At 38.7% G+C, this 25,281-nt stretch overlaps 1 protein-coding gene across 3 annotated transcripts in view; it reads right to left on the reverse strand.

The window, feature by feature from the left end:
- Positions 1 to 25,281, reverse strand: part of GNAS (GNAS complex locus) — a 215,915-nt gene that overhangs the window by 131,928 nt on the left and 58,706 nt on the right. The window contains exons 1-2 of one of the 3 annotated variants that reach the window (XM_026697433.2): positions 5,819 to 7,376; positions 2,139 to 2,211 (exon numbers count right to left, since the gene is read on the reverse strand). In XM_026697433.2, the coding sequence (XP_026553218.1) occupies positions 2,139 to 2,211; positions 5,819 to 5,957 (212 nt within the window). In that variant the 5' untranslated portion in view covers positions 5,958 to 7,376. Of the gene's footprint in view, positions 1 to 2,138; positions 2,212 to 5,560; positions 5,757 to 5,818; positions 7,377 to 25,281 lie in introns of those variants that run through there. The other 2 variants (XM_087928953.1, XM_087928952.1) reach the window with 2 other exon arrangements.

The following is a 25,281-nucleotide window of genomic DNA, read 5'->3' on the forward strand; positions in this document are numbered from 1 at the left end:
GGCAAGCAAATTTAATAAATAAACACTGTGTTTATTTATATTACAACATCCTGGGTTCTTGGCAAGAACTCAGTGCCTATGAAGGCCAACACTATAAAGACCTCACAGCTGTTATTTCACATGTCGTGTTTATAATAATTTATAAAATCTGTATACAATCAAAGAAATTATAATAAAACCAATAAAGATAAAAGATAGAAAGTGAGAGAAATAAATGAGGCCTCCCTTTTCAAAGGGTTGAGAAGAGCCAAGCCATTCATAGTTTGTTAGCCGCAATAAAAATAGTTCCCAAACTAGCAAAGATTAAGCATGATAAGGCTCTGTTAGGATACTAAAGTATGATACAGATCACTCCTTCTTTGAAAGATAAAGTAGGGCAAGATATAAAAAACCTGATCATGAAAGTCAACAACTTCTCCCCAGGGGAAAAACAAAATCATTATGACTTGTTGGTTTGGAGAATCCAAGAGGTTTTATAAAATATCTAGGGTGGGGGAAGACATTTTTTTCATGATTCAAAATTGCAATAAATTTGTTCAGCAGTAATTAGTATCTCTTAACACAACATGCTAGCTTGCAACGTTTTCAGGAGAAATTGAATGAATTCAAAGGTAAGTCCTTTGCAATAATTAGCCCCGCTATGTAAACAGAACTGCCATGGTCAGGAGCAACATATTGCTGAAACACACTTGAGAGGAAGGTGAGAAGAAAATTCCAAGAAAGTCTGCATCAGCATCCTGCTGAGACATACAGAATCAAAACATAAGTCCTTCTGGCTGGTAAGCAGGGAACTTCCTATGATGTAACAGATGTGAACTTAATGAGGAGTGCAAAACTGGGGTCTAAATGCCTCGTTTTATTTAGCTACTGTATCTGTAGGATTTCTGACATCGGATTCCCAATGGTGGAGCCGCCTCTTCTACAGTTTTTTCCTCCAGTGCATTTGAATCAGCCTTAACTCCTGGCAACTGCCTGGATAAGGCCTGCAATTTCCCTGGCAACATTTTTGGAATTGGATTTCCCATTGCTTCCCAGAGCTGATAAAAAATGAATGGCGCAAAGTAACCCGGCAGGCTTCCTGCTTAAGGCTGAACTAGAACTCACGATTTCCTGGTTTCCAGCAAAAGGCCTTTACCACTACCCCAAATTGGCTCCTACATGCCATTGTAACAAACTACTTTTGTATGTCTCCTTCCTCTTCTCTATTGTTAAGTTTTCTGCATGTAATCCCATTTTTTTAAAAAAAGCAGAGAAGAACTTTGGGTATCCAAAATTACTGGAGCCGATAGCTGGTTTATGGTGCATTTACCAACAAAGGGTTTTGGGGACAGCCTATAGAAATGATGAAGGCATAACCTGAAGGGAAAAATAATCTTTGAACAGTCACTTTGAAGAAATTACTTACAAGCATAGTTTTCTATAAAACATGTACTTCCAACCCAGAATACTAATTAAAAGACCATTAATTTGCATAGATCCTCTCACAGAAAGTTTGTTTCTGGGCATACATTCTCCCCTTCACTCCATTTCTGCATAAATGTTCAATGAAATGTTTCGTAGTATCTAATATTAATGGCTTGGTTGCAATGTAACATTTACATGGGCTTTTTTTAAGCCTGTCAATTAATTTTGGAATATATCTTCACACTTCATAGCATGTGGCCTATCAGAGCAATAGAGTTAAACAATATCAAAGTGTTTTACCCATCTATGGAAAACAAAATGCAACTACAGTTAGCATATGTCAACAATCTAAAACAGCACACCACCGCAAGAAAAATTTCCTGAAGTACAGTAAATCTTAATGTTGTATAATCAAGTATGTGGCGTTTACTTCATGTTTACTCTTCTTTGCAAGAAAGCACTGAGAACAGCACAAAATAATGAGCGACAGCAAAAGCTGGCATGTCAGGCACAATGAGGAAGAAATGGCAGCCAAAACCTTGCCTTCATAAAAACCTAACAAGCGAACCTTTGATGAAGTTAGCTAATGACAGTTTCCTTAAACGTATTTCTGAAATCCAATCTCCATGTCCTGGATTAAATGAAACACGGGGGAGAGGGATGAGGAACCCACAAAATAATTCCCCAAATGAAATGACATCTTCAAGGAATGTAAACGGAATCGAGATACTTACTCTGCATTAAATCCATTGACGTGCAAGATTCGCATTTGCTTGACAATTGTGCTTTTACCAGATTCACCAGCACCTAGAAAGCAAAAAGAAATCCATTTCAGAAAATAATAGAAGAAACCCAGGAGGATGTGTGCGGCTGCTCCTGTTCAACAAGCAATATTCCCCAAACCTGAACGATGCAATCGGAACTTGAAAACTGGAAGGGAAAAAAAAAAGTAATTGCCACTGGAAACTGCAACTGTAACTAAAAATAAATGCCAAGCTAAAGTCATGTGTGAAAGTGGAAGCTTGGAATGTTTCACTACCCATTTTTTCCAGGGTCTTTATTGAAACAGGCACAGAGGAACTTCAATACCTTAAGAGGAAAAAGGTAAGCCGTCTAATAATGCCATTACCATTTCCAACCCATGAAAGTAGCAAGACCAGATTGCTGCACTCCATACCGAGCAAAACATTTGCCAGTTTGGTCTGGAGATCCTTCATACCTTCCACAGCCAGTCAAATGCACCGAACATTGAAGATACACATTCCCCCCTTCACTCCAATGTTGCATAAAAGTTTCCTTTTGTGCTGTATCTTCCATCTGCCCTCAAAAAACAGTCTTTCCATCAACTTCACGTAGGCTGCATGACCTTAAACTGCCTAGCCAGCAGATTACCCTACATCCTTGGTTCTGCTCCCTATCCTTTCTCTTTCTCCCCGTCTTGAAACAAGCTTTCTCCAAATCTGCCCCCACTCAAGCCAGCCCAGGGGATAGTTTCAGCCACAAAATCAGACAGAAGGTACCAAATATTCCAGCCCAAATTAGTTTGCACTGTTTTTACACAGAAGCACCCTTTTCTTCTACAGGAGCGCCAAGACTTGCTTTACTAACGCAGACCCACAGATACCCCAGTATCTTTTGGCATGGCAATTCATTTTCTAAGAGAGTTTCCCACCAGCCTGAAGGAAAATAAAAAAGGATACACTGCTTGAAGAGGGCATTGCTCACGAAAGCACTGTAGTAGTATCTGTGGTGCCAAGCTCTTTCTCTTAGCACTCACTACAGCACAATCCTCCATTTTGAGTCTCATACACAAAACTAAATTTTAGCAGCTATATATCAAAGGCTATTTGGCTGCAGAAGGCTCTAATTTTGCCCTTCTCTTTGTCTGTCTTTATCTGCCCTGCCATTCTGGCCTCTGATTACTATAGCATACTGCTAATGTTTTTTAGCCTTCTTCAAATCCAACCATTAAATGCGGTGAGACCAAAATATTAAATGTTCACTGCCTTTTCCTTTCATTCCATATCAATACTGGTGAAAATCAAATTCCCCATTTCTCACAGCCAGACAAATAATTGCATCAAGTCCTTGCCAGTCACAGAACTGTAATATGTCTTTCCTACCAATCAGTAAAAGAACTGATCAAAAGCAAGGGTGTTTCCTACACCTTCCGCCTAAATATGTATGTCTTATAATACCAGAGACTTAAAAATTAAAACTGAAGCAATGACACATTTAAATGAAAATATTAACTCCAACATTGTTAATATTGATCTATAAAAGACCAAATACAATTGTGTTAATTTTTTCTCATAGAAATAGAAACCACAAAACATTCGTCACTAATATGTGAATTAAATGTTTCCTTAGTTGAGACAGTACATTAAACATCTTAAATATGAAGCCTTATAAATAAGATTGGACAAAGCTTCCACCCCCATTTAATTTTTATTAATATGTTCATAATATGCTGGAATACTTGACATAATCTGCTTTGTGCTGTTTTGTAGCATTTACAACAGCAAAGGTTTCTTGCTGTTAACTATTTTGTGCAATCATAAAACTACTACTGTATGTATGATGATACTTTTAGGCCCAGCCAAACATAAAAGGAAGACATGTTCTAACTATGAAGAATCTGACCTTTTCTCTCAGCATTTTTCTCATCAGAATTTCAAAATCATATTGACTGCTACCTCAGCCTAAAACATACATATATGGAAGTAAATCCAATGATTTTAAAAAGATTTTAATATCTAGCATTATATGTATTCTTAAGATTGTAACTCTAGCAATAAGGGATGTCTGTAATATGTATTTATAAGGTCAACTATTTCATTCCAACTTAAGTTAAACAAGATCTTGACAAATCATTTATCATAGGAAACATAGTTATTCTTTGAATTGATCTTTAGTCCTCCAAATCAACAATGTAAAACTCACACACCTCACTTTTTTTATTTTCTTCCTCCCCAAAATCAGCTTACTCAGAAGGAATACTCTACTAGCAAGCACTATCACATTTAGATAAAATATATGTTAGAAAACAGTACTATTCACTTTATTTTTATTCAGGATTTTCAGATAAAACTGTAGAAAGGAAAGGCCTGTGGAAAATATATCTGAATAAGCCACTCTGTGATATCAAGACCGACATATGCTAAAACTCCAGCTCTTTGAACAAAAAGACTTATTCCCAGTCACATTTTCAACAAAAATATCAGAGAAGAATGCAACCCAATCCCAGTATTTAAAATTTAACCAAGTATTAGTTTTTTTAACCCATTCCCTTTCCCTTATGTCACCAAAGAAATACCTGTATTTTTCTCTCTCTACCTCATCAATATTCAACAGACTTCCTGCAAGAATTCAATGTGCCATCTTCAGCAGACAGCACAGTGAGTCTCGATTCTCCTTATATCCTCTATTTCCATCCACTATATTTACTTCAGTTCCCACCAAGGGCCTGTGGCATCAAGTACCTTAACGGAAGTGTCGAATATTCTGTTGCATCCCCAAAGCCAACCACATCAATATGAATCAGGATATTTCCTTCACGTAGAAGTGACTTTTTCCCTTCCACAGTTCACTGGGCAGTTAACAGCTGCCCAAATCATGAGGGGCAATGCTTTGCCCACCCGTATCACCCTACACAAGCGAATGACAAGCAATGGAAACAGAAGGGCAGAGGTAGAATGAAGCCATTTTTATTTATTAACCAAGTTTGGGGGCAAAAAAGTCCCAAACCCAAAAGACCAAGGGCTTTCAAAGGAGGAGGATGGGGTCTTATGGGGGAGAAGAAAAAAGGAGTTTTATTAAAATAATAACATTATCATCATCATGTGTCATCTGTGGCAAGGAAATGACCAGGCCACCCCTTCCACCTTAAGCCCACAAAAAGGGTAATTTTAAAAGAGGAGGGGAGAAAGACACCTCCCCTCCGGAACTCGCCTGAAGATCTTCCAAGTCCCTTCACGGGCACTTTCTCCTCCCCCAAGGGTCACCCCCTAAGGGGGTTTAGTCCAAGCTGCAGGATGGGGAGACACCAGCAGGGAGGGCCGAGGCCTACTTCTTCCCGACAACCCGCCACCTCCCCCCACCCGCCCCTTCGCATCCCCCCTCCCTCCTCCTCTTGGCATCTCGGCCGCTTCCTTACACCGGGAGATGTCAAGCCGGGGCCGCCAGCCTGGGAAAAGGGCAGAAAGCAAAACCCCTCCGTCGCCCCGTCCTCTTCCTGGCACAGGGCCCGCTTCATCGGAGGCGGCGGTCGGTCGAGCTACCCAGCAGGGCCCCACCTCTCCTGCCCAGTCCCCGCCACCCAGCCCACCCATGTCCCCGTCCCCCCCGCCCCGGGCCCCGAGGAGAAGGGTGGCCTCTCTCCTCCCTTCCCGCCCCCGACGCCCGCGCGCCTTACCCAGCAAGAGGAGCCTGTGCGTGGCCCTATAGACCTGTTTGTCCTTCTGCAGCTGTTTCTCGATCTTCTTGTTGGCCTCTCGCTGCGCCTTCTCCTCGTTGCGCTGATCCTCAGTCTTGCTGTTCCCTAAACAGCCCATCTTGGGGGGGGGTGCGATGGAGGGGGAGGGGGGGAAGGGGAAAAGGAGGGGAAGCAGGAAGCGACCGAGGGTGGCAGGCGAGGCGGCGGCGAGTCTCCTTGCCCCCGTTCAATATTATTCTTTCACGCACAGCTGTCGCTACCCAAAGACATGGGAGAGCCCGGAGCCTACAACGGGGTGGGGGCCGAGGAAAGGGGTGGGGGTGGAAGAGAGCGATGACTTTGCTACTGCTCAAGCCGGGCCTTCACCTCCTTCTCCCCTAACACCGCCGCCAGATCCGCTCGCAATGCAGATTCCCCCCCCCACCCCCAATTAAAAAAAAAGCGCGCACACACAAACACAAAAAGAGGGGGAAGGCAATTGGGGGGGGACAGGGCACGTAGGGAGGTCGGCAGCCACCCGAAGGGGGAAGGATCACGGGTTAAAAAATTGGCTTTCCTTTTCCTCCTTCTCCCCCCCCCAAACCCCGCAAGGACAGCCACCACCAAATCTGGGTGGGTTTTTCTTTAAATATCTCCAGCTTCCACGCCACCTCGGCCGGCGGTGCTGGTGGGGAACAGAATAAAAGCAAAATCTGTCTTTTTTTTCTTCTTCTTCTTCTTCACTTTACATATAATCCTTCAGGATCGAGGCGACGGCAGCAGCAAGCTCCAGAAAGCCAGGGGAGGGGGATGGGGGGGGGAATCAGACCCTCCCAACTCCGGGCACCGAAGCTCTCGCAAACGTCTCTCTTCTTTGGCTGCCCCCCTCTTTTTTTTTTTCCTTTTGCTTTTGCTAAAAATTGCCCGTTTTCTCTCGGTCTCCTCCTCCGCCTTTGCCTCGCGGCTTCCCCTTCCAAGGCACTTCTTGCAAAGTGGGTGAAAGCGCCCGAAAGGGTCACCGCTAACCTTTCCGCGGCGTCGGGCAGGCAAAGAAGGCGAGTCCCTTCTGCGTTCCGGGCTGGGCTGGGTAGATTTTCCTCCTTCTCTCCAGCCTGCGGTGCGACGGCGGCGGCGGCGCGTCTTCCTGCCCTTAATGGTGGTTTGTACAAATCCAAGGCCCTCTCCTTCTCCTCCTCGCCCTTTTGCTTATTCACATTCGGCTTCCAGGCGGCTCGATCGGCTCTCGCCTCTCCGGCAAATGCGGGGAGACGAGGGGGTAAAGGGGACGGGAAGGGGGGGGGGAGAAGGAGGAGGAAAGAGGCAGCAGAGAGGAAAACGCAGTGTGGATCTCCTCCCCCAAAACAAAAATAACTCTCCTATGGGGAGCTTTCCTTCCGCGCTCCCCCTCCCCACTCCCTATTTAATTTCCCTTCCACTTTCCCGCATTTCCCCGCGAAGGAGGGCGAGGGGGGAGCCGATTTTAATATTAAAATCGAGCGAGGCGAGGGAGCGCGAGCGAGGCAGCGACGGGGTGGGGCAAGCCTCGGCTCAGAGTGAACCATGGGAACTCAATCATTCACATGATACCCAAACGTCAGGAGTTAACTGACTAGAGGCGCCCTCTTCAAACGCCCGCAGGGAAAGACGGAGGGGAGGGGGGGGGCGACGGGCGGTGGCTGCACGTGTTGCCTGGCCCGCTCCCTCCTAGCTTCCCCCGCCCAGGTGCCTGTGTAGGAGGCGCGGGTGGGGGGGCTCTTCCTATTAATTAATACAGGGATGGGGGGAGAATCTTTTCATGGGGAAGGGGAGGGGACGCTTGCAGTTTCGCTTCCGAGCGCAACTTTCCTCGGACCGATTGAGGGAAAGGTAGGCTCGGGCGCAAAAACGCACAAATCTCCTTCCCGTCCCCGAAAACGGAGGGGCGCAGATGGATCCCCACCCAAAGGAGGGAGAAATCCTGATTGCTTGTTGAAAAAAATAAAAAAAATATCTTTTGGGGGAAATGAAGGAGAAGGCGGGGAATATGGGAGAAGCTTGGAGCCAACGCCGTCGATCCCGGCAATGAAAGGAGACGAAGCAGGACTTAAAGGGAAAAGTGTGGGGGGGGGAGGGTGTTTGGGGGATCCTGCCTGGGAAGGGAAGACCTTCCAGCCCTATAATCTGACTGGCGAGGGGGAGGCAGGGAGAGCCAAAAGCCTGGAAGGTGACGGAGGGGAGAGAGAGCGAAGAGAGGCTCCATTTTAGGCTGATTAGGTTGCGATCGTGTCTGAATCGATCCAGTATAACTGTTATTCCAACGATATAAATTACGATCCTGTCTGCATTTAAGCCCTTGGCCCAGGGGAATAAACGTGTCCCTTGGCCTCCTTCCGAGACTAAGCAGCGTCTGAATCTTGTTCATTTAATTATGTATCTTCATGGTGGAGACATAGGATCTTCCCAGCGCTGGCAAGTATTGTTGCCAACAATATTTATTGCACTCCAACAATTCAAGGCAAGGTTTTATTATTTTTTACTAAATTATCAACTTATAGGCAGCTTCAATCAGAACTGCAAATCTATGCGTTTAAGGAATATATAAAATTAGGCTTAAGGCAAGATGCGTCAAAAATAGTTAGAAGAACTCATAGTGCAGAAATAATAAAACCTTACAAAAGTGTAAATGGAAAGTCGGGTCACAAACCATGCACCAAAAAGAAAGTCAAGTCTTCAAGATATTTGAAAACAGGTGGTGATTAAGTTATGGTTTGTTGAATGAGCCTCTGATTAACATAGCCTGTTAAACCAACTGACCAAAACTTTAGAATTTAATTTAGGCATGATCCTAGTTATACTAAAATTAGTCATACTGTGTTTGTTTAAAATGTTTCTTATTTTAAAAAGCTGTTTTCCTCATATTGTTAAAACACTGGGAACAGAAAATCCTTGGTGATCAATTAGACTTGGAAGTTTCTCAGTAGAATCAAACTTATTTGCTCTCCATGCTTCAAGCAGATTAGGGCCTTTTCTGATACTATTTTATAGCTTATCCAACCTTTACCTCAATTCAAAGCCCTTCTTTCTTCCCAGATTCTTTGTCTCCTATCCAGACCCATTCAATACTGAGTTAAGGCTGAGCACAATTGAGCTTAATCCCAGGTGAAATAAAAAAATTACATCAAAAAAAGTTAGGCCAGCAATTAGAACTAGTTCTAAACCTCAGTTCAAGTCTTAATAGTGGATAATAGAATTATATTAGACAACAGAAGTATAAAGTAGATGGTCACGAACCTAACTTGTTCTTAGTTTATGAGATTATTTATTTCAAAAGCAACTACAGGTAAATCCTTGACCAGTGGAGCCCAAAATTTCTGTTGCTAAGCAAGATACTTGTTAAGTGAATTTTGCCTCATTTTATGACCTTCCTCGCTACAGTTAAGTAAATCACTGCAGTTCTTAAGTTAGCAACGTGGTTGTTAAGTGAATATGGATTCCCCATGGCTTTGCTTGTCAGAAGGTCGCAAAGGGTGATCACGTGACCCTGTGACACTGCAGCGGTCATAAATATGAGTCAGTTGCCAAGGTCTGAATTTTAATCCCATGATCATGGGGATGCTGCAATGGTCATAACTTACTTTTTTCAGTGCCACTGTAACTTTGAATGGTCACTAAATGAACCTTTGTAAATTGATCACTACTTGTACATATATCCCAGGCTGCAAAGGTAAAAAAAGGGGAAGCCAAAATTAATTGAAGGGAATATATAGGAAAAATATGAGAAAAAAATATCCTGTATTTTAGCAGCAATGGTCAGATTTGGAATTTTGCAAAAAATGTTAGAACTGCTGCCATAAAATGGCTCTCTTGGGGAAAGTGTCCATTAACAAAATGGCTGTTGTGAGGAGTGCAATATGTCAGATTTAGAATAATGAAATATATGACTTGATAGTAAGAACTTCAGAATATTACAGTGTAAACTTTTGTTATTTTTTTATAATTCATTTTAATTACCAAGTTTTGTTCAAAGAACAGAATCCTTTCTGAATTACATATATCTTCCCCTATTAAATATAGAACCCTGGAAAGAAAGTAAATTGTTGAATTCATTGGTAACAGTAGCCTAAATCTAAATATAAGTGAATTACCAAGGAAGTCCAATATAATCACATTTGACTTAAAATATATCCAAATTTGGATATCCTAGCTTCTTAGATGATAAAGGAATGGACCTTATTTTCTATTTATAAATGAGATGGGGGAGAGCATAAAGAGTAGGCATTAAAGAGTAGTACATGGTATAGAGGGCAAATTGCTAATGACAGTAAATACTAATCTGTCCATCAGAACTGGAATCCACAAAGAAGAATATGTTTAGAGAGTAAAAAAATATACAATTTTTTTTAAGTTATTTATGTCACTTTTCAGAGAATGTAGAATGACTTTTTGTGCCTGGAGTAGTATTTTGAAAAATAGAGCCTGCGGAATTGAAACAAAATCATGGTGAAAAGTGATAAAAGTTTTAGATCTTCTTGGAAAACTGAAAGTAAATCAGAGTCCAGATGGTAGCCATCCAAGAATTCTTAGCAGAAATACTTCTCCAAGATCGGCCTCTGCATTAGAGGACAAGAAAGGAATCTTGTGGTACTAGGAAACTGCCCTAGCTAGCTTAAAACCTGTTCTGAGCAATTATTGAAGATAAAATAAACATTCTTGCTGAAAAAGAATTAGTGTGGCTTCCTCCAAGTGACATCTTCTTTCATTGATTATATATATATAGCATATACAATATATATTTAGAATGTCTATATACCAGTGGATAAAGATGAAATGGCAGGTATGTTTTGTTTTGACAGTCACACTAAAAACAAACTTAGCAGTCATGAGATGAGAAGGAATGCACATTATAGATTGATAGAACTGATTAAGGACTAGGAAGCAAAGAATAGAAATAGATAGGGATATTAATAGAGGTGCCTCCCATCTTTTCAGGGGAGCAATGCTAGAGTTGGAATGAAATATATGATAGTCCAATTTATTGATCACATATTAATGAAACAAATAATTGTAAACCATAATTTACAATGTCCTGTGTCAGAGATAGAAAACAGAGATTGTTTTCTATTTAACATAGCAAGGTAATTCACATATATTTAGTGGAATTGTGTTACTGTGGAATAAATGTTATATCCTATAAACGTTAAAGCTCCTTAAGATTTAAATGCAGGGAACTAGTTTGAATATTTGTATGAGAAGATATATTTGCAGAAAAGGAAACTTGGCAAGGTAGACTTCGAAATATATACTGACAACTGATTCATTGTTAGCAAAATGGTTGCCGTAACATGTGATGGCATTGAATACTGGGCTAGCTGTCAGATTTGAATTAACTTTGTGATGAAATTATCATGACAGATTTTGCACCTGTCCCAGGTGCAGAACAAAACTGTTCCAGTAATTCTGTACACTTGAATTTTCTGATGTTGAATAAAGGCGCATAATTAAACAGTACAAAATTTCAGAACATATTTTAACACTGATGTGGGTACACCCTTTGTACATGAGGTGATATTTTTCTGAAATGCAGTTGAAAACTAAAGGGCAATACAGGTAGTCCTCAACTTACAACAGTTCATTTAGTGACCATTCAAAGTTACAATGGTATGACTTACGGCCATTTTTTCACACAACTATTGCAGGATCCCCTTGCAACTGACTCATATCCCAAGGTCATGTGATCATCTTTTGCAATCTTCTGACAAGCAAAATCAAGCCAGATTCACTTATCCGTGTTACTAACTTATTGACTGCAATGATTCATTTAACAGCTATGGCAAGAAAGGTGGTAAAATGGGGCAGAACTCAACAAATGTCTCACTTAGCAACAGAAACTTTGGACTGAATTGTGGTCGTAAGTTGAGGATTACCTGTACTTGCTGTGTTTACACCATCAGCCTAATATATATACCTTATAAACAGAAGAAATAAATGATGCCAGAAGATTCATGTATTTTGTTTTTGTCTACAGACAGATGAGAAAGAGCTTGTATTTTTTAAATCAATTAGGAAAAATAAGGTTTTGGGTAGTTGTGACATAACAGATAACAGATAATCAGAGTTGGAAGGGACCTTATGAGCCATCTAGTCCAACCCCCCAACCAAGCAGGAGACCCTACACCAGTTCTGACAAATGGCAGTCCAATCTCTTCTTGAAAGTCTCCAATGATCTGTCTGTACTGTTCTCCCTTTGCAGAATTATCCATTTTTAAAATCAATTTCACCAGCTGATATTTGAGGACCATCTGAATTCCTTCCAAGCATTTTCCATTTCAAGCACTTTCCATCTCTTATTCTCAATTTCACCCTGCCAATTTCCCACAATTCAGTAGATTTGCTGACTATACCAGGTAGATTCTGATGATTTTGCCATTTTGAAACTGCCCGATTTAGTGTTTGTATTTTTAATGTTTTAAATTGGGCTCCTGGTTGGGTGGCCTTATTATCCTTAATTAATTAATGCATGAAGTTGTTGTTGGGCAATAAAAAACACACAAGATCAGAAAAAAGCTGTTTAGGCCAAGGAGGGATATGAATGGAGTGGGGACACATACACAGACATACACTGCTCAAAAAAATAAAGGGAACACAAAAATAAGACATCCTAGATCTGAATGAATGAAATATTCATATTAAATACTTTGTTCATTACATAGTTGAACAAAATCACACAAAAATTATCAATGGAAATCAAATTTAGCAACCCATGGAGGTCTGGATTTGGAGTTACACTCAAAATTAAAGTGGAAAAAAACTACAGGCTGATCCAACTTTGATGTAATGTCCTTAAAACAAGTCAAAATGAGGCTCAGTAGTGTGTGTGGCCTCCACGTGCCTATATGACCTCCCTACAATGCCTGGGAATGCTCCTGATGAGGTGGCGGATGGTCTGAGGGATCTCCTCCCACACCTGGACTAAGCATCCCCCAACTCCTGGACAGTCTGGTGCAACGTGGCATTGGTCGATGGAGCGAGACATGATGTCCAGATGTGCTCAATTGGATTCAGGTCTGGGGAACAGGCGGGCCAGTCCATAGCATCAATGCCTTTGTCTTGCAGGAACTGCTGACGCACTCCAGCCACATGAGGTCTAGCATTGTCGTGCATTAGAAGGAACCCAGGGCCAACCGCACCAGCATATGGTCTCACAAGGGGTCTGAGGATCTCATCTCGGTACCTAATGGCAGTCAGGCTACCTCTGGTGAGCACATGGAGAACTGTGTGGCCCCCTAAAGAAATGCCACCCCACACCGTTACTGACCCACTACCAAACCGGTCATGCTGGAGGATGTTGCAGGCAGCAGAACGTTCTCCACGGCGTCTCCAGACCCTGTCATGTCTATCACATGTGCTCAGTGTGAACCTGCTTTCATCTGTGAAGAGCACAGGGCACCAGTAGCAAATTTGCCAATCTTGGTGTTCTCTGGCAAATGCCAAACATCCTGCACGGCGTTGGGCTGTAAGCACAACCCCCACCTATGGACGTTGAGCCCTCATACCACCCTCATGGAGTGTGTTTCTGACCGTTTGAGCAGCCACATGCACATTTGTGGCCTGCTGGAGGTCATTTTCCAGGGCTCTGGCAGGGCTCCTCCTGTCCCTCGCACAAAGGCAGAGGTAGCGGTCCTGATGCTGGGTTGTTGCCCTCCTACGGTCTCTTCCACGTCTCCTGCTGTACTGGCCTGTCTCCTGGTAGCGCCTCCATGCTCTGGACGCTATGCTGACAGACACAGCAAACCTTCTTGCCACAGCTTGCATTGATGAGCTGCACTACCTGAGCCACTTGTGTGGGTTGTAGACTCCGTCTCATGCTACCACTAGAGTGAAAGCACCGCCAGCATTCAAAAGTGACCAAACCATCAGCCAGAAAGCCTAGGAACTGAGAAGTGGTCTGTGGTCACCACCTGCAGAACCACTCCTTTATTGGGGATGTCTTGCTAACTGCCTATGCTTTCCACCTGTTGTCTATTCCATTTGTGAAATTGATTGTCAATCAGTGTTGCTACCTAAGTGGACAGTTTGATTTCACAAAAGTGTGATTGACTTGGAGTTACATTGTGTTGTTTAAGTGTTCCCTTTATTTTTTTGAGCAGTGTATTTTTTTGGAAGAAAAACATCTGTGATGCATTAAATGTTCCATGAAAAAGTCAGGATTCTTTTAGAACCATATCCAATGACAGTCTTAAAAAAGGACTTATTCAGCAATACCAAAAGACACGTACTGGAATACAGGTAAGTTCTCGACTTATAACCACAATTAGAACCAGAATGTCTTTTGCCAAGCAAGGCAGTTAGATGAATTTACACCTTTTTAGCGAATCACTGTAGCCATTAAATGAATCCTATGGTCATTAAGCAAAACCAGCTTCCCCCATTTCTTTTGCTTGCTGGAAGCCAGCTGTGAAGGTTGGACATGGCAATCTCATGGTCCCCGGATTCTGCAATGGTTGCAAATACCTGCCAGTGGCCAAGCAGTTTAATTTTGATCATGTGACCATGGAGATGCTGCAATGGTTATACAGTAAGTGTGAGCACCAGTTGTAAGTTATGTATGCAGTATCATAACTTTTGAATGGTTGTAAGCTAGTCCACCATTTAATGAAAATGAAAAAAGTTTCGGTTTATGTGTGTGAACAATAAAATAATATTTTAACCCGAAAGGATCAAGACATTTTGATAATTTTCTGATTTTAAGCATCAACGTATGGGTGCAGTTTCTTAGAAGTAAATCCGTCTTATAAGGCTGTGAGTAGAAAAAGGCTGAAACTTAGGTTAAGTCTTCTTTCTGGGTTATCTCAATTTTAAAAGTTGACTTTTGACAAGCATGATTTTTTTTAAAAAAATGGCTTTAATAGAACCCTACAGAGCGAAACCTCCATCAGTCGTTTTTAGTCTCCTATATAATTTTTCTTTTTGTTTCCCAATCTCATTTGCTCAAAGTCAGCTAAGAAATCAGACTTCTAGCTTGTTAAAACACATGTTAAAATTTACTCCATGTAAATAGAGGAGCATTAGTTGGAGAAAAACAATGCAACTATTTTTACATTTGAAATGCCTTTTGTCAAAATAAAACAGGCCCAGGGAGTTACAGTGATATATCCCAGATGAGGACCTGTCACTATGTCTAGCTTTGGAGTTAGCAAAATAGATGCTAAAATGTTATTTTAGGAACAGTTCTCCCTCATCTTTTTTTAGGATAACATTAACTAGAATATATGTATGTGCCAGAATTTGACAGAGCTCATATTAGATTATGTATATGTATGCTGGCATCCGTATGTGAATGCTCAATGAGCCAAGATTAATTTTGCCAGTTTCTAAAAAGTGAAGAGATGCACAACTGAAATTTGACAGCCATTTAAATGAGGCTCAGTACATTCACCAACTGTGCTTCTGAAAATAAGAGACATGGAATTAATCTGGGCCATTCAATGCCCATCAAATATGGGGCCCTGACAGCAATATAATCTATTTTGTGTCAACACTGAGAGAGTAAAGATGCAAATTTTTCAAGGAAAAAATGTATTAGTCCATAGTATATAACCAGATATATTACTTTGCAGGTAAAATAAAAATAGGCAGGATGATAACTGAGTGACATTCTTTAGCCACAGTTTTACCAAAACTGCCACCATAATGTGTCAGATGCAAGCCACAGACCATGGGGATGTGGATGGGTGGAGGATACAGCATTCCAAAGAAGAAAATGATCTTTTCTGTGGTGCTTCAGCCTTCTAGCCAAACTTCAGTATGGTCTTGACCCAGAGGTATATGAGGAAGAATAAGAACCCATGATGTTCAACGTAACTGGAGAATCTCTTATTCCAGGATAGTGGAATAACTACCCAGCTGAAAATTGTTAATGGAAACTAATAAAACCCTATGAGATTCCAAAAGGGCAAGACAAGGTTCTCTGCTATCTCCAATTTGGTTCATTCTAGTTCTTGAAGTACAGAATAGAGACAAGATGAGAGAATTATGGGAATTGAGAATAAAAAAGAAACTTAAGAGTATTTGTAAGTGATTGGTATTAGCTTTAGAATTCCACTAGAGGTATTAATGGGAAAGGATACTTTGGCATGTGAGGCTTTAAGATTAATACTTGGAAGACAAAGTTGCTAACAAAAATATTAAAACTAGGAGATTAAATAGAACGGAGAAAACTGATTTTCAGACTGAGAAAAAATTGGGAATTCCTATGGCAAATATGAATTGTATGTTCTTTCAAAATACGTTGGGACGTGGAATGAAATTAAGATGGGAGAAATTAAAATGGTGATTGTTGGGCAATCAACATCTGTAATAAAATGATTTCCCCCCTAAGAATCACGCTTTTGTTCCTGACAATACCTGTTTTGACAATTGATACCCCATTTACACAATGGCAAAAATATTTATCTAAATTTTTATGGCAACAAAAAACACTGAATTAAATATAAAGTGTTAGAAGATGCTAAGAACAATTTGAAACTGTACTTTGCTGCTTGTTGTTTGGTCTGGATGAAAGAATAGATCTCACTGAGAGACAAGAGATTTAGAAGATCAAAGCCTGAAGTTTTGATGGCATGGATATTTATGATACCATAAAACGAAAACTTAAAAGTGGATTTTTTTAAAAAAAAAAGTATTAGACGTGTCATATTAATAATATGGAATACAGATAGTCCTCAACTTGTGATTTGTAGTGTAATGACCACTTGAAGATACAACAGATTTAAATCTTATGACTCATCCTCGAAGTTACAACATGATCACATTTCAGGTGCTTGGTATGTGGCTCACTTTTACAAATGGTTATAGTTTTCCATGATCACATTACCATGATTTGTGATTACTTTTTTGCTTTCCAGCAAAAAGTGCTGGAAAGTGCCTTTTGGATATCCTGAGTTCTATTAAGAACCACATGGTGGTTCTTCATTTAACTACCATGTAATTCACTTAAAAACCATGTTGATTCCCTTTATGATGGTTGTAAGATTGACTCTGGTCATGTGGTGTCTCAACTCACAACTGCAACTTATGACCAAAATTCTAAATGCCAGTGTGGTCATAAGTCAATAGCAATAGCACTTAGACTTATGTATCATTTCACAGAGCTTTACAGCCCTCTCTAAACAGCTTACAGAGTCAGCATATTTTCCCCAACAATCTGGGTCCTCATTTTACCAACCTCAGAAGGCTGGAAGGCTGAGCCAACCTTGAGCCGGTCAAAATCTAACTCCTGGCAGTGGAAGGCAGTCTGCGAATACTGCATTCTAACCACTGGGCCTCCAGGGTTCAGGTAGTCAAGGATTACCTGTAGAAATAAACCCAGGCTGTGCTGAAAACACCCTTGTGAATCTCAGCTCAAGAAGCATATCATGGAAGCAAAACCACAGATAAGGAAAATGGTTAATGTATCAGGAATTATTGAAAAACCATCAATGGGAATTTAAAATTAATCCAAGAGACGATAGCAGAAGTTTATGTTTGTCAATGGTTTTCCCATTTACAGTTATCAGATTCAAAATGGACAAAAAATATGACATGCAGTAAAGTTAAGAGAGAATTAGAAATATAGTTCCCTCACTGATGCTAAACATGTAATCACTAAAATGTATAAACTTTTTTTAAAATCACAAATAGAGGAACAACAAATTAAACAATGATTTTGGTATATATATATATATATAAATATAAATAAAAATATGGGAAAATACATGGTGAAAAACTTTGAATTTTACCTTGTGTCTTAAAAGAGAATTGTTATAAAGTGATGCTTCATTGATATATGATCCCAGAGAAATTATTTAGTATCTATAAAGGCACATCAAATATATGTTGCAAATGTGAACAACATGAAGGCATATTTTATCATGTTTAGTAAAACATGTAAATGAACCTAAAAACAGGTCTGTCTATATCGATGACCGAAAACCTATGGAGTTTTTGCATAAAAATGAAAAAATGAACTTATGATTTATACCTCTGATAATTAATCAGGATAGATTATATAAAGAAGAGTTTTATGATACCAATTTAGAGAAAGAAGTTATATCGGTACTGTACTGAACTAATAAGTCTTGTGAAAAATATTGGAAGCCCTTTATCTCTTTTTCTTGTATTTTTATTCAACTTTTTTTCTTTCACTTTTTTCTTATAATAAATAGCTTGTATCAGTCGTTATCCTCTTGTTTAAAAGTTTCAATAAAATCATACTGAAAAAACTAACTAGAAGAATGTCTTTCTTATGCCAAACTTGGTTCCATATATGGTCACTGGGATTGGGGCAAACTAATTATAGCATAAATAAGTAAATAAATAAGGACTCTTTTGTCTTGACCTTCATATTTACTCTTTAGTCCAGGGTGTCCAACCTTGGCAACTTTAAGACCAGTGGACTTCAACTCCCAGAATTCCCCAGCCAGCCAGGGGTCTTAAGACCACAGGTCTTAAAAGTTACCAAGATTTAGTCTGCTTTAGTCCCTGTAATTAAAAAGACATGAAACAAGGCAAGAATCTTTTATTTCCTCCTGGATGTACGTAACAACACCAATTGCGTTTTTACCCACAACCACCCTGTGGGGTAGACTGGGGACAAAGTCAATTTTTATTACTATATTTTGAGATATACAGAGAATGAAAGTAAATTTTCCCAATGATTTAAAAAAACCACAAAGAGATGGTGCAGTAGAGGTGATGTGATTTCTACCAACTTGAAAATCCCACGGTTCTTATTTATTTACTTTAAAAAAATCTATCTGAAAATAGCTAATGAAAATATATAAATTCCATAAAGCCTGTATGAAAAAGCTCAAAACATTTAGCATGTAACTTTCCTGGCAAATACAGCGCGTGCGCGCACACACACACACACACAGAAGATTTAATAGGAATATGTGCACAAGTATACACACAGTGTGCTCACTAGTTAGATCTTTTTAATTTACCTTTCAGTATCACTATTATTTCTGTTTAATCTGTTGGCTATTCCAGGCTAAAGCTTATTATGAACTTTCCACTAACTACTGTGGGCTGGTTAGAGAGGACTGCACTTTTTAATCCATTTTGTGGATTACTATGTTTGATAATGCTTACCTTGTGTTTTTTAAGGACAGTTTTCATTACTTCAGTCCACACAGATGCTAGTCTCCCAAGGAGACTCTTCAACTTTCTGTAAGTTGAAACCAGTGTTTGGCCAAAGGCTCTTCTCTGCAAATAGCAAAATTCAGCCCTAAAATTTGCAGGCATATAACCCAAGTTCCAACTGCTAACCAAATTATGAAGAGCTTTATTTTCCAAACTATTTACAACCACTTATATGACCCCAATCCAACTGACTATTTTTGGTATATCTAAAATGGGAAAAGCAATAGGTAACTTAGAGCCTTTCTGATATTTAAGAGCACAATCCTCCTTAATTCTAGCCAACATCAAGCTGAGATACAATTTGATTTTATTCAGGCTTAATACTATACACTTTGCTCCAGCCATTTGGTAGATCATATCTTATTTAAGTGTAGGAACCCAGCTGGCTATAAGGTAAATGTAGTATTAGTATTATTTGCAATTTATTTTGTTTACATTTTAGGCTAGTTTTACAACTGTTCAACCATTTGGAATTTCAAAATAAGAGAAAATTACATGAGCTATTTTTCAGGTCCAATTACACCTAAACTGGCAGGGCAGACCTTGCTTCATTTTGTTCCAAGTAAGTATGGACTGCAGTTTCACATATTTTTTTTAAAAAAACATACATAAATCACTGAACTGTCAATTAAGTTCATAACTACCTGGAAAATTCATCAATATAACAGATTAACAGAGTTGGAAGCGACCTTAGAAGTCTTCTAAGTTCAACCCTGTTCAAGCAAAAAACCCTATACCATGAGTTAAAAGACCACACAATTAACTCACCAGTCCTACTTTAAGGTGAAGGAAGCATGCTGAACAACCACCAATGTGTGAACCCAGCTTAAACATACCTATTTCCGAGGAAGGAGCAGATTTTCTCCAAATAATATTGATGAGTTAAATGCTGAATTCCTTCCTTGTAACTGACTGCATCATATCTGCATTCTAGGTTTTATTCCAAGAGGTGATTAGCCTCTTGGACTCAACATTCAATGAAATTCTGTCTGGATTCATGTAACACACTCAACAAAAGTGGGGGTTTTGTTTTGTGTGAACCCAGCTAATTGCGGCTTTAAGCCATGGCTTATGTAAATGCAACTAAGTCAAAATTTGAACCTAGTTCCAAGCTGCCAAACCAATGACTTCCCCATTCTATTTTTTTTTTAACCCACTGGATTTTTTTTCCAGGCTGGCATATTTCCTTCAACAACTACATATTATGTTTAATATAATTCCTAGATTATCCCAAAATACCAAGTTCAGACAGCAACAATATGAAACCTTTCTTCTAAGGATGGGATTTGCTGAAATCCTAGTCTGAGTAACATGTGGAAGTTTTGTTAATTTACTTCTGTGAGTCTCTCCTTGGACTCAGATTAATCTGAAAAAGGATGGAAATTGGTTAAATTCTGTTTTTCCATGAATCTGTTTTTGTTCCTTTTTCCAAGCCACTAGGAAAGGATAGAATAACATTTAGAATTTTAAAATTACATCATTTATGTATAATGCTTGTGGAAGGACAGTTTTAAATGATCTTGAGCTTGCAGAGATGTGAAAAACGTAGGTGGTATTTGATTATCCCCATTCTCACAACAATGGTGTATACTAGAAAAGACAATGTTCTTTAAAAAAAAAAAGGAAAAAGGAGAAAATTATAATAAGAGATCAAAAATTGAACAATGTTAATTCTGCAACCAACCCTATAACATTTTAACTGGTAATAGCCCTCTCAGCTTGAGAGGACTTTCTTCTGAGAAGTCTCACGTGTATTTGCTAATTAAGGATGAGTTTCTATAAAACTACAAACATCGTTTTCATTCCATCCAACACAGAAGTGTAATAGAAACCTAAAAGCAACACTTGTGCAATGATATTATACTTTTCAGCAACATGGGGATATAAAAACAGACTTTTTAAGACAATGTCACAAACATAAAGCAGAAGCCTGATAATATTTCAGTAACTAGTACAAACAAAAAAATATAAACTTCAAACCTACATCCAGAGACAAATTATAGGCTTTATATATGTGTACACGAGTGTAAAATAGAGAAAAAAGGAATTCCTACATCAGTCTACCGTGCAGCTTGTAAGTTCCAGTTCATAAAAGCTTATTCCTTTAATAATAAAATGTATAATGAAAAGATACTACCTCCTCCTCCTCCTGATTTTTAGTTACTGTAGACCTACACAACTGTCTTCTCATATTGTTTAAGAGTACCTATTACTGCTACTTTTTAATCTTTTTATAATGTGTGATGACAACTAGAGGGACATAGAAGCTGAGAACTGCATTTGATTTCCAGAGCCCTCAAACGTGACAGAAGATAACCACTGATATTGAAACCATACATGATTGAAGATGCTCAGTTCTTTATAAGCTGAATGTAAATGCCGATTAAATAAAATGCCTTTCCTGATCCAATTATCTTTTTTGGACTGTGCATCCTCACCATGATTTTCATAGGCAAAATATGGCCTTGGCCAAGAAGAAGTTGTAGATCCTGAACCGAGTCATGTAAAAGCAGTGACCATGTTTTTTTACATTTTAAACAAAATTTCACTTGTTACAAAACTTAATCATTGTATGGATAGACTTCCCTCAATAGAAAGGACTTAAGGACTTCTAAAAAGACTTTTCACTAATAAAAATAAAATAAAATACAGGGGATCAAAGCATGAGATTATGCCTTTCTCCAATATCACAATACACTTCGACAAGAAATGAATGCGGTAAAATATTTTTCTGGATCTTTTCTAATCTTGTATTTTCTAATGCTTTGGTGCCATGGTGAAGTTTTCCAGATATAATTCTCTCTTGAACAATCTTGGCTGCAATATAACAATTTTATGTTATTTCCCCCCTTTCAAGTAAGCTTGTTCAGTAACCAATAGATATTACAAAAGCATAGAAAAAAGAAAAGAAAAAACCCTATATAAAACATCTGTTCTCTCTCCAGTTTTTTCATTGTGCAGCAACCACCTTTATAGAATTTTAAGATTATTCAGAAATTTCTTTTCCTGATGTCCCTTCTGATTATTTTCTTTTTGAGTAATTAAAACATCTCTTCCATGCATTTTTTAAAAAACAACAACTATGTTCCTGCCTCTGCAGAGAACACAAAACACGCCAGCTTCGAAAGCTAAAAATAGACTGTTCCATTCGGAATGCAAACTATTCAGTCTTCAAAACTATTTATACAGTGCGCGAATTAATTGCAGATGGTCAATTTGTACAGCAAGGTTCCTGAAGCCGATACAATAGTGCTGCTCCCTTTTCCTCACTGAGAGCAGGTAAAATGCTTCAGGTGGGGGTTATTATACCGTACGATGCAGTTTAATTAAACCTCTTTCTGGTGGGGGCATTTATTTTGTAATATAACCATTTGCTTTGGCGTACCCTCACAAAAGAGATTTTGTGATGCATTCTTTTTCTTGCTCTGTGTTATGCTATTGTGCTGTTTATAAGGAAAACAGAAAGAAAGCTATGCGTAAAACCCAGGAAGTACAGTATTTTGGATTATATTTCTAAAATTATTTTCCAACAACTTTTAGAACTAAAAGTTTAACAGCTTACCAAGCAAATTTAAAATATTTTAAAAGTAGCCAGTCCTCTTTATGTCTAAACAAAAACACTGGTAATGAAAGATCTTTGATCTATCTCTCTGAATTAATGCAATCCTATCAAGGAACCTTTTCGTCTACAGATATTAAAACAGGAACAAAATAAGCTTTGTGAGGTCTGAGATAAAATGGGAGGCAGGGTTTTTGGTTTTCCATATGGTTGTTTGATAAACAATAACTTCATCTGCAAAATATTTTTCAAGCTTAAACCTTAACAACCTTTTTACTTTAGCAGTCAATAAAAAGAACTCAGAAAGGAGATAGCAGAAAATGTTAAAGAGTTTCACCTTCTTTATCCATCAATAGGCAGATGCTTCCTATTCTGCTTTTAGCACAATAATTCCAAATATATTTTGCCTTAAATCATAGATAAGGTGCAATGCAGAATCATTTGCACATAGCCCAAAAGGGAAAATTTAATTCTGTTAAAATGTATTGCAGGCAGAGATGAATGCTAAGTTCACTGTTTGGCCATGACATTCCCAAGGCCTAACACGATTAGATTTTGATACCAATAAAGATTCTCTTGATTACGTATTTTTAATGGGTCTAGTTTGCCATTGCATAAATTAAGTTCAAGGTGAACTAGCTTATCTACCACTAAATTCTGACCTAAACCTATACAATACAGTTTCCAGAAAGCTTCACAATGCCCTGCATGTCACATTGAAGTTAACCAAGAATACCTATTTTTTTCTGGATTACATGCTACCTGTATTCTTTTAATTTCCACATTTTGATTTACCTTTGTTTACCAGATATCATAGCCGGATTGGATAAAAGAGTTGAATTCATACTACACACCAAGCTATGATTGCTTTTCACCATCATTTTTAGAGTAGCAGCAATAGTTTGACTAAAACTGTTACAATGACTAACTCAAAATGAAGCACATCACATTTTGGGTTAGATGGATGAAGAAAAACCCAGGAAGTCTAATAATTTGTATCACAGTAAACTGCATAGACAGGAGGGTTTAGATTGTTCTGCTGTCGGAAGTGGCAGAGAGGATGCTGTTTCTCCCTGCTGGGTTCAAAATCAAAATTGAACTAGCAAAATTATTTTATTTCAATCCTAAAATGGACTAGTAATTAATTGAGGCAGTCAAGTTTCTCTCATGTATTCCTCATTGGGAGCACAGGATACCAGGCCCTGGCTCAGCTGTAAAATAATAATAATAATAATAATAAAAATTGGTCTTTATTGTTTTCTTAGCCAGTTTCAAGGTTTGTGTTATGTTTTAAGTCTTGGTGGTCTAACAGAACAATTCCTTCAGGTTGCTTAGGTATCTAGCATAATTAAAATTATTAAAAATTAAATTAAAAACAAACCAAGGTCACAGCCTTTTCAGGCGTCGCACCATTTCTTCCTTTCCGGATTGCTTTTGTGCATACCAAAGAAACCGAAGATCATTCTTGAACTTTAACCTTCCCTTAATACTAGAATAACTATTGTGTGTAAATAAAATGATTTTGCCTATAGTTTTCTCAATATTTACCACTTGTTTTTCTTCTTTTCAATTGTTGCCTTTACTATTTAAATCAGTGATATACACCATCAGGGATTGATTGATTCCTTGAGACACTATGGATAGAAATTCAATAATAAATAAATACAATTTTTCATTACCCTTAAAAGTAGAAGGCCAGTTAGGTGCTATTGTGGAAGCAAATTAGTGTCACTGTTGTTGTTTGCCTCCTGAGATAATTATTTATCTGTGTTTCATGTTTTTCCAGTCCTATGGAGACCTATCATTAACTCAAATTTCACATGTCCCAGTCATGGTATCGTCCCTCAGAATGAAATTCTGCTTACTTAATGTCAATTGTATGACCCATATTGATAATGATACTTCAAATATTCAGACACCTGAAAATCAATCTAGTATTATTAGATTGTGTCATTAAATCATCTTTGACTATATACAATTGCAAAAAAAATATTAAATTAGGGCAAACAAAAGAATAATTTAGGTCTTATTTCTTGTCACTAGTTCTTGATGCCTATTTATCTATTTTAATGCATTTCTGATTTCAGTGGGAACTGCTGTTTGTTTCAAAATGTTGTAACAAACACTGGCCTCTCAAAACTTCTTTTTTAAGAGCGGTGTGGGGTGAATGACAACTAACCACATGGAATAATGAGTGCTTGTCCACAGCAGAATTTAGTAACATTAAGTTTCATTTTGTACCAGAAACTCTACAATATAGTTTCAGATAATTCCTACAATATAGGAATTCAGATAATGCCAAGAAGAAACCAAATACTCCCGTCCCGTCCCACCCCATCCCATCAAATTCCAGTGTGATTGTGACTGTATAATATGTGCACTAAATAAACTGCACATTTGTAGATGTTTTGAGGCATGTTGTGGTTCGGACAGAAGGATTTTTTTTAAGTCGGGGAGGATGAAACTTTTTTGTAAGAAAAGTTCAGTCTAAAGCTTGGATAACCCTTGATAAACAGGTTGATATCAAAATAAGAAATGTTAGCTGGGAACAATTGTTTCCCATGTTTTTGAAATAATTATTACCCTATTGTTGTTTTAGGCATCATAATAACCATTCCTATTACAGTATTTCAGTATTTTTATGAGCCATTTATCACCATATGTTCATTCCTGTCACCACAGCCTTAAGTGTACTTGCAGTGTCCAAGTTCCATTCCAGTCTGCTTTATTTCAATTAATAAAT

Source organism: Pseudonaja textilis, chromosome 3 (assembly GCF_049901715.1).
Source record: "Pseudonaja textilis isolate UNSWEBS1 chromosome 3, rPseTex1.2, whole genome shotgun sequence".
Taxonomy (NCBI): Eukaryota; Metazoa; Chordata; class Lepidosauria; order Squamata; family Elapidae; genus Pseudonaja; species Pseudonaja textilis.